General features: G+C 38.7%; 2 protein-coding genes across 2 annotated transcripts in view; one reads left to right on the top strand and one right to left on the bottom strand.

Annotated features, from left to right (window-relative positions):
* The window catches only part of LOC107661362 (nuclear receptor coactivator 7-like), a 29,483-nt gene extending 20,425 nt beyond the window's left edge, over positions 1 to 9,058 (top strand). Inside the window, exons 13-19 of the mRNA XM_016450888.1 lie at positions 3,028 to 3,199; positions 3,284 to 3,431; positions 3,520 to 3,642; positions 4,852 to 5,004; positions 5,092 to 5,187; positions 7,584 to 7,657; positions 7,738 to 9,058. Of these exons, the coding sequence (XP_016306374.1) occupies positions 3,028 to 3,199; positions 3,284 to 3,431; positions 3,520 to 3,642; positions 4,852 to 5,004; positions 5,092 to 5,187; positions 7,584 to 7,657; positions 7,738 to 7,873 (902 nt within the window). The 3' untranslated portion in view covers positions 7,874 to 9,058. The remainder of the gene's footprint in view (positions 1 to 3,027; positions 3,200 to 3,283; positions 3,432 to 3,519; positions 3,643 to 4,851; positions 5,005 to 5,091; positions 5,188 to 7,583; positions 7,658 to 7,737) is intronic.
* A 761-nt stretch (positions 9,059 to 9,819) lies between these two features.
* LOC107661363 (interferon regulatory factor 4-like) overlaps positions 9,820 to 13,428 on the bottom strand; it is a 19,574-nt gene continuing 15,965 nt past the window's right edge. The window contains exons 9-10 of the mRNA XM_016450890.1: positions 10,145 to 10,251; positions 9,820 to 10,055 (exon numbers count right to left, since the gene is read on the bottom strand). Coding sequence (XP_016306376.1) covers positions 9,882 to 10,055; positions 10,145 to 10,251 — 281 coding nt within the window. The 3' untranslated portion in view covers positions 9,820 to 9,881. The remainder of the gene's footprint in view (positions 10,056 to 10,144; positions 10,252 to 13,428) is intronic.

Genomic DNA, 13,428 nt, shown 5'->3' on the forward strand with positions numbered 1-13,428 from the left:
GTATTTTTGATCAAATAAATGCAGCCTTGATGAGCATAAGAGATTCCTGTAAAAAAACATAAAAAATCGCTCTGTTCCCAAACTTTTGAACGGCAGTGTGTATATATAAATGTAATGTATGTATACAGGGCTCGACATTAATGCTTGTCTGCTTGTTCAGGACAGTGGATTTTGTGAAGGGGCAAGTGAAAGAGAGTTTTAATTGCCCGACTGGACAAGGAACCTGATTAAAACGTCAATAACAAACAATAACTAGGGCAGCACCGAAACTTTGGCGAGAATGATTCTGATTTTATTACTTTCAGTGTAAACAGTGATTGATAACGGATGATGTATTGACAGTATTGAGGCTCGCGCAGACTGTCTGACTCACGGAGAAATCAGAACTAATAAGCGCAACAGCACACACAAAGAAACAAAGAGGAACAGACATACAGCGGTAGAAATATATATTATATATATACAGTGGGTACGGAAAGTATTCAGACCCCCTTAAATTTTTCACTCTTTGTTATATTGCAGCTATTATATCTATATAATATATGATACAGGTAAGCAACATCACAGACCAAGAGTGATGTTTTCCCGACTATCAGCACGATTGTAAATGTGCCATTGATTTTATACAACAGTAGTTCAATAAACAAGTAGTTAATATTAACTGACTTACATTTTAGACACATTATTGACCGTTTTTGCTAACGAAATAGTTCTAAGCAGAACAGTCGCGCATCTCTGAGCAACACACAACAATGTTTCCTTACTGAATTATTCAGCATTTTTGAACGAATCGAGTGAGTCAATGATTCACTGAGCCGTTCATAAAGACTTGCTTAATTTATTGAATGAATCAGCCATTTGAACGAATCGGTTGAATCAATGACTCAATCATTAAGACCTACTAGTGCTTTGGATTCATATTTAAAAGTATCATTGCATTTTTCCAACATTTCATATTTGTATGTTAAAAAAAGTAAAACATTAATCTTGTAACATTATTTATGCATTTGCAATTTTACTGTGTAAATGCATTTATGGAACCTCTTATTTTCATTAAACACCGAGTAAATACATCTAAATGGCACTTTTGATGAAGCTTCTGTGTTTCCTCTGCAGTGGAAAGATGTAGTTTGTTGACAGTGTCTTATTATTCTAACTGAATGTGTTGATAAAATTTAAGAATTTGACGTAAATTATGACACGTGCATTTAACAAGGTTAGGAAAATATTGCCCTTCATAAAGTTTTTTACAAATATGCTGATTAAAGTAAGACTTGATAGAGCACTGATGAGACTATTACTCGGACAAGTGAATGACTGATTTACTTGTCCGAAGGATGAACACATGTCAAGGCTAAATGTCGAGTCCATTTTATATATAATAATAATAACAATTATTATTATTATTATTTTTAAATTAACAAAAACTTCTTTTAAATCATATTTGGTAACAAACATGTTAATATTGTTAACCAGTATTGGGCTCGTTACTTCAAAAATGTAATTTATTACTTGTTACTAGTTACTCCTTTCAAAAGTATTATTATTACTTTACATATTACTTTCTGGCAACAGTAATTAATTACACTACTAGTTACATTACTTTTCCTTCACGCCCCACAGAAGTTGTAATTGTGTTTCTTCCCCATAAAATTCTTCTAAAATGTTACTAACAATATATTTCTGCCTCATCATTTGACCAAAATCTACAGTGTATCGCAGTCAGAAGTTTTTACAAACACTCAATGGTGACTGATAGTGACTTTTAATTAAAAGTGTTGTATTTATGGTCATGTGTAGCTTGAAGCTAATTGTAGCTATGATTTCTCTGTTACCCATTTATAATTATATATCTTGAAGTATTTTATCAAAAGAAATCACATAAGTTCATAAGATTTTTAATTGTAGTAATATAATTTATATCGGGATCGGAGGGATGTGGGATGTAATGCCAGAGTAAAGTAATGCCACAACACAACCTTTTCTCCTGACAAAATCAGTGTAATGCAAATATTTCCATCCCCTGAATGTAAGCTTTTCCATATTCCAAGCTTTCCTGATGCACTGGTGACTTCATGTGTGTGCGCGAGTCGTGAAAATTATGAAAATAAATCTAGGAATTATTGGATTTCAAATCAGTAGGGGTTGAGGCATCAAAAGTAACTAAGTAACTAGCATGTAAGCTTTTCCATATTCCAAGCTTTCCTGATGCACTGGTGATCATGTGCCTGTGCGAGTCGTGAAAATTTTGAAAATAAATCTAGGAATTGTTGGATTTCAAATCAGTATGGGTTGAGGCATCAAATGTAACTAAGTAATGAGCTGTTTTATGGATGGTAACTGTAATCTTAATAGTAATTAGTTACACTACTAGTTACTGCAAAAAGTAATATTATTACTGTAACTAGTTTCTAGTAACTAGTTACTGCCCAACACTGTTGTGAACCATATTAAAATGGATATTAAAAAATAAGAAACATTTGGAATGCTCACTTGAATCTTTGTTGATGTTAGTATGTTGCTAAACATACAGTAAAAAGAGCTTTTTACAGTGTGTTGTGGGATTGCCTTCTCCATGAAGGATATGCGATTCTGTGTTAAAATTTGCTTGAACATTTGGCCGTAACAAGGTGTCAGAGAAGGAATAATCCATAATGTTACGGTGGTTTGGAGCTGCTTGTTTGTGTTAAACACACCTATGATGTCTTAAAATGCTGTCTATGTAGGTTTTGAAGCAGAGCTCTAGTGTTCGAGCTCGTATGTTTAACGGATGAGGGTTTATCAGGCCTCTCAAGCAGAAGCTGATAATGACATTGGAAAAACAAACAGAGGCTGAACACTTGCATAATTTCCCATATGGCCCTGCAGCAGAGTCAACATGATGCTTCTGTGCCTTGTGCACTTAATGACCAGTGTCTCCTAAATAGTGCAGAACGGTTTTCAGATATTTTTTAGCAATTTGTTCTCTAGATCATCTCGACTAATGAGGCCAGGAGACGCTGAGTTGAGATCTGATCTGATTTACAGACATGCTGCTGTCCAATGAAGAAAAGAGCAAAGCTCCGCCCATGTTCCTCTGCTTTAAGGTGGGGAAACCAATGAGGAAGTCCTTCGCCACTGGTCGGACGTCTAGCCCCGCCCACTCGTACATTGGCAGAGGGCGGCAGCCGGAATATTGGTTTGCTGTGCCTCAAGAGAGGTACGGATGGGCTCCTCAATATGTGAATGGGTTTAATATGAGAGAGTACGCTTCTAAACAAACCTTTCTGCCATTTCTCCAAAGAGTGGACCAACTGTACTCGTTCTTCATCCAGTGGTCTCCAGACACTTATGGGAAAGACGCTCAGGAGCAGGGCTTTGTGGTCGTGGAGAAAGATGAGCTCACCATGATCGACAACTTCTTCAGTGACCCGGTTCCTCGCAGCTGGGAGGTAAGGAGCATGCGACTCCAGGACACTTGGGAGAAACCGCTAAAAGAATATGATAAATATGAGGGCTTGGTTTGTTCTTTGTCATCAGATCATCACGATTAATGAGGCCAAGAGACGCCAGAGCTTCAGCTTCGAGGATGAGGAACCTCTAGAGCTTCTTCCTGTTCTGATGGACGCCAGTGCTCTTCTGGAGGACACGCACATTGAGAAGGTCTCCATTGTTTGCTACTTTAAAGGGACAGTTCACCCGAAAAATTAAAATGTGCTGTTCATTTACTCATTCAAGATGTAGGGGACTGTTTTATCTTCAGTAGAACAGTAAAGAAGATTTTTAGCTGAAATCGTGCTCCTTGGTGATTCATAAAATGCAATGGCTACCGGTTTTTGAGAATAAAAAAAAGCATATCAAGGAAAACAAAATTAATACCCGTGACTCCTGAAGATATATTGAGGTCTTATGAAGCGAAACGATCAATCTGTGAAAGAAACTGGACATTATTTACACTTTATTATCTTTAATCCAGAGCCTCAGGCAAACGAGTGAACCGATTCTTTTCTGAAGACCTGGTTCTTTCGGACAGTTTGTTTCAATGAACTGGTTCAGTTCACTAGTTTGTGAATGACGTAATATATACGCAATTATATTATTAAACCACCCAATAATGATGTGAAACGTGGATGTTTTACGGCTCATCGGTCTTCGGTCCGAGTCGAACTGTTTCCTCGGTTCAGTGACTGTTGGAGGAACTGGAGCGATGAATCAGTTCATTCATCATTGAATCAGATACGCAGCTATTTTTGCTCATTTGGAGTCGGAGTGACTGTCAGGCGTCTGAAAGTGAGTTTTGATTGAGTAACTTGTAGATCTGTGCTGCTCGAGCTGACTGTTGCAGGCGATTCAGTCCTATTTGATTTACTGGTTCAACTAGTTCACTAAAAAGAATCGATTCAAAATAATGATTCATTTGTGAACCAGACATCACTCTGGACCGTTTGCCTGAGGCTCTGGAGGCTCTACAGGTAATAATGTTGTAAATAATGTTCAGTTTCTTGCACAGACCGATCGTTTCGCTTCATAAGACCTCAATATATTGTCAGGAGCCACAGGGATTCATTTTGTGTTCCTTGATAAGCTTTTTTTTTTATTCTCAAAAACCGGTAGCCATTGGCTTGCATTTTATGAATCACCAATGACCATGGTTTCAGCAAAAATCTTCTTTACTGTTTTACTAAAGGAAAAAACTCACCTACATCTTGGATGGCCTGAGGGTGAGTAAATTAACAGCAAATTATAATTTTTGGGTAAACTATTCCTCTAACAACTTTTGGCCAACAACTGTTAAGGTCCATTGGGATTTGTTTGGGATTGTGATATTTTAAGTGGTGGTGATTGTGATTTGCTTGACACTCTCCTCTGCAGTTGTCCACTCGTTTGCCGGCCCGTGTTCAGGGCTATCCGTGGCGTCTGGTCTACAGTACAGTGGTACACGGTACCAGCCTGAAAACCCTGTACAGGAACCTACTGGAACTGGACTGCCCTGTGCTGATGGTCATCAAAGACATGGACAATCAGGTACATGCACTACTGTGACCGCTGTTGGTGTACAACTGATGAAACTGGTGTTGCCATGTTAAAAAACCTTGTTGTTTTCTCCTGCAGATTTTTGGAGCGTTTTCCACTCACCCTTTCCGAGTGAGTGAGCACTGTTATGGTACAGGAGAGACCTTCCTCTACAGCTTCTGCCCAGAGATCAAGGTGTGTTTCTGACCTACATAGACTTTAGGGGACAAAATTGCTGTAAAATGTCCTTGCAAACGCCCTAGCAACCACTCAGAAAACATTTACAACCGCAAGATAATGCCTTATCAACCACTCAGAAGTCTTGACAACTGCTTAACCTTAGAAACCACTTAGAGAACATTGGCAATCACATAGCAACGCCTTGGCAACCACTCAGAACATCTTAGAAACTGCTTGGCAACATCCTGGCAACCAGTCAGAACACTGCTGTAATCGCCTGGCAACCACCAAGAATACCTTAGCAACTGCCTAGCAACACCTTAGAAACCACTTAGAGAACATTGTCGACCACATAGCAACGCCTTGTCAACCACTCAGAACATTTTAGCAACTGCTTGGCAATTTCACGGCAACCAGTCAGAACACAGCTGCCTAGCAACAGCTTAGAAACCACTTAGAGAACATTGGCAACCACACAGTCTTAACAACCACTCAGAATATCTCAGTAACTGCTTGCCAATGTCCTGTCAACCAATCAGAACACCTTTGCAACCGCCAGGCAGCCACCCAGAACACCTTAGCAACTGCCTAGCAACACCCTAGAAACCACTTAGAGAACACTGGCAATCACGTAGCAACGCTTTGGCAACCACTCAGAACATCTTAGCAACTGCTTGGCAGTGTCCCGGCAACCAATCAGAACACAGCTGTAATCGCCCGGCAACCACCGAGAATACCTTAGCAACTGCCTAGCAACACCTTAGAAACCACTTAGAGAACATTGGCAATCATGTAGCAATGCTTTGGAAACCACTCAGAACATCTTAACAACTGCTTGCCAATGTCCTGTCAACCAATCAGAACACCTTTGCAACAACCCAGAACACCTTAGCAGCTGCCTAGCAACACCCTAGAACCCACTCAGAAACATTGGCAATCACGTAGCAACGCTTTGGCAACCACTCAGAACATCTTAGCAACTGCTTGGCAATGTCCCAGCAACCAATCAGAACACAGCTGTAATTGCCAGGTGACCACCCAGAATACCTTAGCAACTGCCTAGCAACAACCTAGCAACCACTCACAACATAGTCCTGGCAACCAGTCAGAACACCTTAGCAACTGCCTGACAACACCCTAGAAACCACTTGGAGAACATTGGCAACCACACTGTCTTAACAACCACTCAGAATATCTCAGCAACTGCTTGCCAATGTCCTGTCAACCAATCAGAACACAGCTGTAATTGCCAGGCAACCACTGAGAATACCTTAACAACTGCCTAGCAACACCTTAGAAACCATTTAGAGAACATTGGCAATCATGTAGCAATGCTTTGGCAACCAATCAGAATATCTCAGCAACTGCTTGCCAATGTCCTGTCAACCAATCAGAACACAGCTGTAATCGCCAGGCAACCACCAAGAATACCTTAGCAACGGCTTAGCGACACCTTAGAAACCACTTAGAGAACATTGGCAATCATGTAGCAATGCTTTGGCAACCAATCAGAACATCTTAGCAACTGCTTGGCAGTGTCCCAGCAACTATTCAAAACATAGTCCTGGCAACCAGTCAGAACACCTTAGCAACTGCCTGGCAACACCTAGAAACATTGGCAATCATACAGTCTTAACAACCACTCAGAATATCTCAGCAACTGCTTGCCAATATCTTGTCAACCAATCAGAACACCATTGCAACCGCCAGGCAACCACCCAGAACATATTAGCAACTGCCTAGCAACACCCTAGAAACCATTTAGAGATCATTTGCAACCACATAGCAATGCCTTGGCAGCCACTCAGAACATCTTAGCAACTGCTTGGCAATGTTCTGGCAACCAATATGAACACCTTTACAACCAACAGACAACCACCCAGAATATTTTAGCAACTGCCTAGTAACTCCCTAGAAATTACTTAGAGGACTATAGCAACCTTTATGTAATGCCCTAGTAACCATTTAGAAAATGTTAGCAACTGCGTAGTACCCAGCAACTCACCAGAGCTTGAATCTTGAATCAACCAAAAGGTCCCTAGCAAAAAATTATCAACACACTGGTCAAAAATTAAAAATCTCGCTTTGTCGCACCACAATTGATCGCGCGCGGTGCGAGTAGCTCCATAGGGATCTATTGTTTTGATTCAGGAACGTCATCGCGTCGTACATTCGCATCACTTAATCGTGCTCAGTGTGCAAGGCCCTTAAACCTATTCAATCTTTAAATCTCTGTTCAAATTAAGTATTCAAACCTCATGAGGGCTCAGTACCTTCAAGTGACAGTTATATGTTTGTCTTTAGGTTAATTGAATTCACGTTTATTTGCATAGCGCTTTTCACGATACACATTGTTGCAAAGCAGCTTCACAGAAAATCAATGTTTAGTTAATGACGCTCAATGTCTTCAGGTTTACCGCTGGACGGGTGAAAACTCATACTTTGTGAAAGGAAACACAGATTCCCTTCAGATCGGTGGAGGAGGGTAAGTTCAGAAACATGCTAACGTGCCGTACATTCAGGTCTCGCTGCTGCGTGTTTAACGCTCAACTGTCTGTTTCCCAGGGGTCGTCTGGGCCTGTGGCTGGATGCCGACCTTTACCACGGCACTACGTCCAAATGCTCCACCTTCAACAACCTGCCACTGTCCTCCAAACAGGACTTTGCCATCCAAAATCTGGAGGTGTGGGCCTTCGAATGAGCGCCTGCGTCGCACGCAAACGTCCACACACTAACGTACCCATGCGCACCAAGAGACGCCACGCCACGCTCACAGCATGATGACATACAAAGAACCTACTTGACGCTTTATTCCCGTACTGTACGAGGCTGTTCGTGTGAATCCAGTCCTACTTGACCACGTGGTTTTACTTGGTTTCTCCTAGCCTGAGCCTAGTTTCCTAGTCTGACTAGAGCGCACAGAGAGAAGTTTGTGGCAGCGATGCCACCCACAGCTATCCCAGCATGCAGTATTCTCTATAGAGATGTTCTCCTGCTGAAATATAACCAATATATAAACACATATGTGTACGTGAACGGTAAGGGCTGTGTATGATATTTGGGAAGCGTTCAAAGCCGAAAACATATACGGTGGCCAAATATGTTGCTTCAAGCCATTTTCTCGAATCGTATTCTTGGTTTACATCGTGGTGATTTGATGCATTTAGTTGGTGTATTTTCACGTTCGTTTGATGAGTGCGCAAGTAAATGCAAATATGTCCACGAATTGGTTTTGTTGACCAAAGCATTTTATTTGCCTTGTTCTCCAATGTTTTATATTTCGTTTTTTTTCTTTTTCTATTTGAGTGTTTTTTTTTTATTGGACGTGACATAATCATATTCCTACGTGACAAGTTTTACTTGTTTTACTGTTTTGTGAAATTTTAGGGACCTTTTCTAGTTCATTTGAAAGGGAAGCACTTGAAATGATGCCAGTATTACTCGTGAACACTATGGTAATCGCACGCCTGATTTCATTAACCGAGTTGCATCAGTTTCTGGCAAATCAGGTTCACCACTTCACTGTGGGTTTGTGTATGCAATCACTGACTGATGTCACTTCCTGTTATGCGGTAGCACGACTGTATAAGGAAAGTGTGAAAAGATGCACGGTGCAAAGTTCGTTCTTGCTGTTGGAGGCTTGATCGGTTGCACAGCTCTTTGAAAGCATCCACTCATTTCACTACGAGACCACTTCAGTGGGCATTAACTAACTGTGTCCATTCCAAATCCGCATTACATGGTCCATTAGGAAAAAAAAAAGTTTACAAGTGTTTCAAAGTGTCTCTGATTTCAAACACTGTCCAGTTGTGTATGGTAACCAGTGAATGTCATATTTATTGTGTATTTCTGTGTTTTAAAGTGAACCAAATAAATGCAATAAATGAAGAGGTAAATGACTCATGTTTCATTGATTGAATATAATTGAATGCAAATATTTGTTATTTTAATACTTCTTAACAATTTACAATAAGCACTTATTTGTCAACATTAGTTATTTTTTACAGCATTTATTAACCTTTGTTAGAAATAAAATTGTGTATTGTTTATTTGATTGTAAAGTAGTTCCTGAAATGTTTCACATACTTTTTTTTTTAAATGGTAGGTCCAGTTTACAGTAAATGTTGTGCAATATATGTGGATATTTTATTCCAAACATAGAAACAAATACATTCATTTTAAACAGATTTTGTCCCTGAGATGCTGTTGGATCACAGTTTTACAGCATAAACACAATACAAGCAGAGAAAGTAAAATATAAAGCACAAAAATATAAAAGTTAATCAGTCAGCCATGGAAATATTTCTTAAGTTTTCATAATTTTTGAAAGAAAAAAAAATCATTTTTTTATATATTATAATTTTTAACACACACACACACACACATATATATATATATATATGCATATATATATAAAAAAAAAATATATATATATGACTTTACAATAAAAAGAAAATTATTGTGTGTATGTGTATATATATATATATATATATTTATAATAAAATATTTCTGCAATATTTTTTTCCTTTTTTAATTAAAATTTATATTTACTTATTGATTGATTGATAGGTTTTCACACTCTGTATTAATGCATTAAGTTGCTAGATGGCTTGGCAACAGTAAACAGCCTATACATAGATTTCGGGTTATTAATATTATTAACTATATATTAAAAATTGGTGTCTTAATGTCTTGTAACTGTTTTGGGGTCACTCTTGTATGAAGTTGCCGTGCGTCTGATGTCCGCTGATGACAGGATTATCTTGGTGGGCGGGGTAAACCTGCTCAGGGGTCAGAGGACAAAGTTCATGGGTGCTCCTCATGTAGTTCACACCGCCCTGCTGGAGGAGGAGCAGCAGCTGACGGACGAACAGCGGCTCCACCTGTAGGACAGGAGAAGTGACAGCCGTGTTTAGTCATGTGGAGGCGACTGTTGCGTGTCAGAGCAGATGGAGAGGTCAAAGGTCGTTACCTGGACCGTCAGGGGTCTGTTGTCTGCGGAAGGGTCGCAGCACTCAAAAAACAGCTGCACGTGGAAACGCGGAGGAGGACGAGCGTGCAGGAAATAACCCTGGAGCTCTGCAGGAATTAATGCATATAAACTTAAAGGGTTAGTACACCCAAAAATGAAGATTCTGTCATCATGTACTCACCCTCATGTTGTTCCAAACCCCTAAGACTTTTGTTCATCTTTTGAACACAAATATATTTCTGTCATGACAACTCTCGGAGGGATTGGCATGGTATTTTTTAATTATTTTTTTTCTATACATGTATACTAATTTCTCTATATTCATAAATTAAATAGAATAAATAAATTATCTATATATTAATTTTAATTATATATATATGTGTGTGTGTGTGTGTTATTTATTTATTGCTATTCATCTGTCTATCTTTCTAGTAATAAATAAATGTATATTTAATAAATAGTTACATATACACATATATATATATACACCTCTTTTGAAATAATTTAATTGTTTTTTATATACATACAGTGGGTATAGAAAAGAATCAGTAGGTATGATAGATACTGTATGTATGTGTATATATGTGTGTGTGTGTGTGTGTATAATTTAAATTTATTTATTATTATCTATCTAGTAATAAATATATAAATAAATGTAACCTATATTTAATAAATAATTACATATATTAAAAAAAGTATATATACCTTTTTTGAAATTATTTGTATTTAATTTTTTTTATTAATTTTTATTTCTATACATACTAATTTCTCTATATCTATCTGTCTGTCTGTCTATCTAATTTAATTATTACTATACATAAATGTATATTTAATCAATTATTACATATATTACAATATATATATATACAATATATAAACCTCTTTTGAAATGAGTTGTAATTGAATTAAACATTTTATTCTTTTTTTTTGTTCTTTTTTATTATTTATATACACATTTTTATATATTTATAAATTGCATAGAATACATTTTTCAGAAATTATTCATTTTTTATTTATGTAAATGAGTATATACATGCAATATCTGCATTATGTCATTAAATTAATTTCATATTTAAATGTGATATTTATATTTATGTGTATAAATGTGATTGTGTGTTCACCTCTTTTGGTTCCCTCGGGAATAACGCGGTAAACTTTAAAAGGCTCTGATACGTCCAGCTGGCTTCGGCCCACGAGCTCCTCGAAGTCGCTGCTCTTGTTCAAGGCGCACCTGAGCCGGGTTTTCCAGGTGGGAGGATCCGGTTTATCTATTCCCTCGCGATACTTGCCCTTAAACAGAGCCCAGGCCTGTTCAATAAACCAGACATCATTAACAACTCATTAACATAAATTATTCAGAACAGATCTCATTTGCAAAAACATATGAATATACAGCAGCCCTAAAAGTGTTTACACACCTGAAAATGTCTGAATGCCAATGCATTATAAAATGCATGGATATAAACTATTAAAAACAACTGGCATTTATTGCAAATAAATAAATCAATGTACAAACACACTTTACAATCAAAACATTTAACATAATATTCATGCATACAGTTTGAAATGATTATAAACACTTAGTGTGACTAATTTACATTAGCAAAATGTGCTTCATATTTCATTATTTTGTTGCATGCAAATGCAATGTATTATTGTTGTGTATTAATACTGATTATTACTTTTTAAATGCACCTATATTACTATATATATATTGCCTATATTGCAGCTATTATATAACATGCACACCTTGAAGAGCGCGGCGTCCTCGTCTCTGTTGTAGTCCTGCTTCCCTGCGTGTTTCCACGGGATGCGGAAGACGGTCCGCTCTCGATCCTCCCAAACTAAGCCGGGATATTTCCCAGCGTCCACCTGCTCGATCAGCCACTGACGCAACTTCCCATTCCCGGAGCTTCCCGACATCCTCAGGTTGACAAGTCAAAGCGTGGGGATATAGTCTAAACAGCGCAGTAATGCAAATAACGGGAGCTGAGAAGGCGGCTGTGTCTTCAGCAGAGGCTGCTGAGAATTTGGTTTTGATTTCTCATGTAGTTGAGTTTTCAGATGAGATTTTTCATAATTATTTGCCTTTTTATGGGAGGAGCAACAGATGCCAAGCTCAAAGTCATGAAATTTCACACACGCGCACACTCACACACACTCTCTCTCTCTCACACACACACTCACACACACACACACACACACACACACACAGACTGAGTTAGACCTATCGGACTGCGCCATCTAGAGTTTCATGCCAGAACTCTGTATATATTTTTAATGAAACCTGATAGATTTCTGTCCCTCCATTGACAGTCTATGCAATTATCGCCAGTGTTGCCAAGTCCACGGCTTTTACCGCAGAATTGGGTTACTTTTTCACTGTTGCCACAAGTTGCTTTTTAGTCTGCAGGTTAAAGCGATCTCCAACCCCTGGAATGCTATTTTGACGGAGGGGACCCCGGACAGAGCAGAAAACTGTGGGGAGAAAATGCGACTGGGCTAGCTTTGATTTTGATTCACAGACCTGGCGACCCAGTCTACCACTTTGACGGTTCAAAAAGTTCATAAAGAGATCGTAAAACCAATCCATATGAATTTAGCGCTTTAGTCCAAATTTTCTGACGAGACTCAATCGCTTTATATGATGAACAGATTTAATTTAGGCTTTTATTCACATATTTATATTGATCAGAGAACATGAACAGAAGCTCAACCGTTCTTGCTTGACGCTCAAGAAAAAACTCATTGGTTCTTACAGAAGCTTAACATGCTGCGTAACACACAAGGATGAACCTCATTGGTTCTCACACGTCAAGCAAGCATGCTTGAGCTTCCATTTGCCATAACTGATGTTTGCGTTGATTAATGTTTACTTGTAAATAAAGTTTAACAAGCTCTTTATGAACTTTTTGTAGCGTCAAAGTGGTAGTCAAGGTTGCCAGGTCTGCAAAACAAAATCAGCCCAACTGCTATTCAAAACTAGCCCAATCGTGTTTTTCCGCTCTGTGGAAATAGTGTTCCAGTGGGTGGGGGAGATTGCTTTAAACTGTGGACTAAAAAACAACCCGCAGCAACGGTGTAAAAGTAGCCCAATTTTGCAGTAGTCCCTCACTGCAGTACACAAGATCCAGGGGGCGTGGTTGGATCCACATCTAGGGGGTGGAGATGGGTAGGTTTAGGGGTGGAGATTGGTGGGTTTAGGGGTGGAGATGGGTGGGTTTAGGGGTGGAGATGGGTAGGTTTAGGGGTGGAGATGGGTAGGTTTAGGGGTGGAGATGGGT

This window comes from Sinocyclocheilus anshuiensis, unplaced genomic scaffold (genome assembly GCF_001515605.1).
Source record: "Sinocyclocheilus anshuiensis isolate Anshui unplaced genomic scaffold, SAMN03320099.WGS_v1.1 scaffold595, whole genome shotgun sequence".
NCBI classification, from domain to species: Eukaryota; Metazoa; Chordata; class Actinopteri; order Cypriniformes; family Cyprinidae; genus Sinocyclocheilus; species Sinocyclocheilus anshuiensis.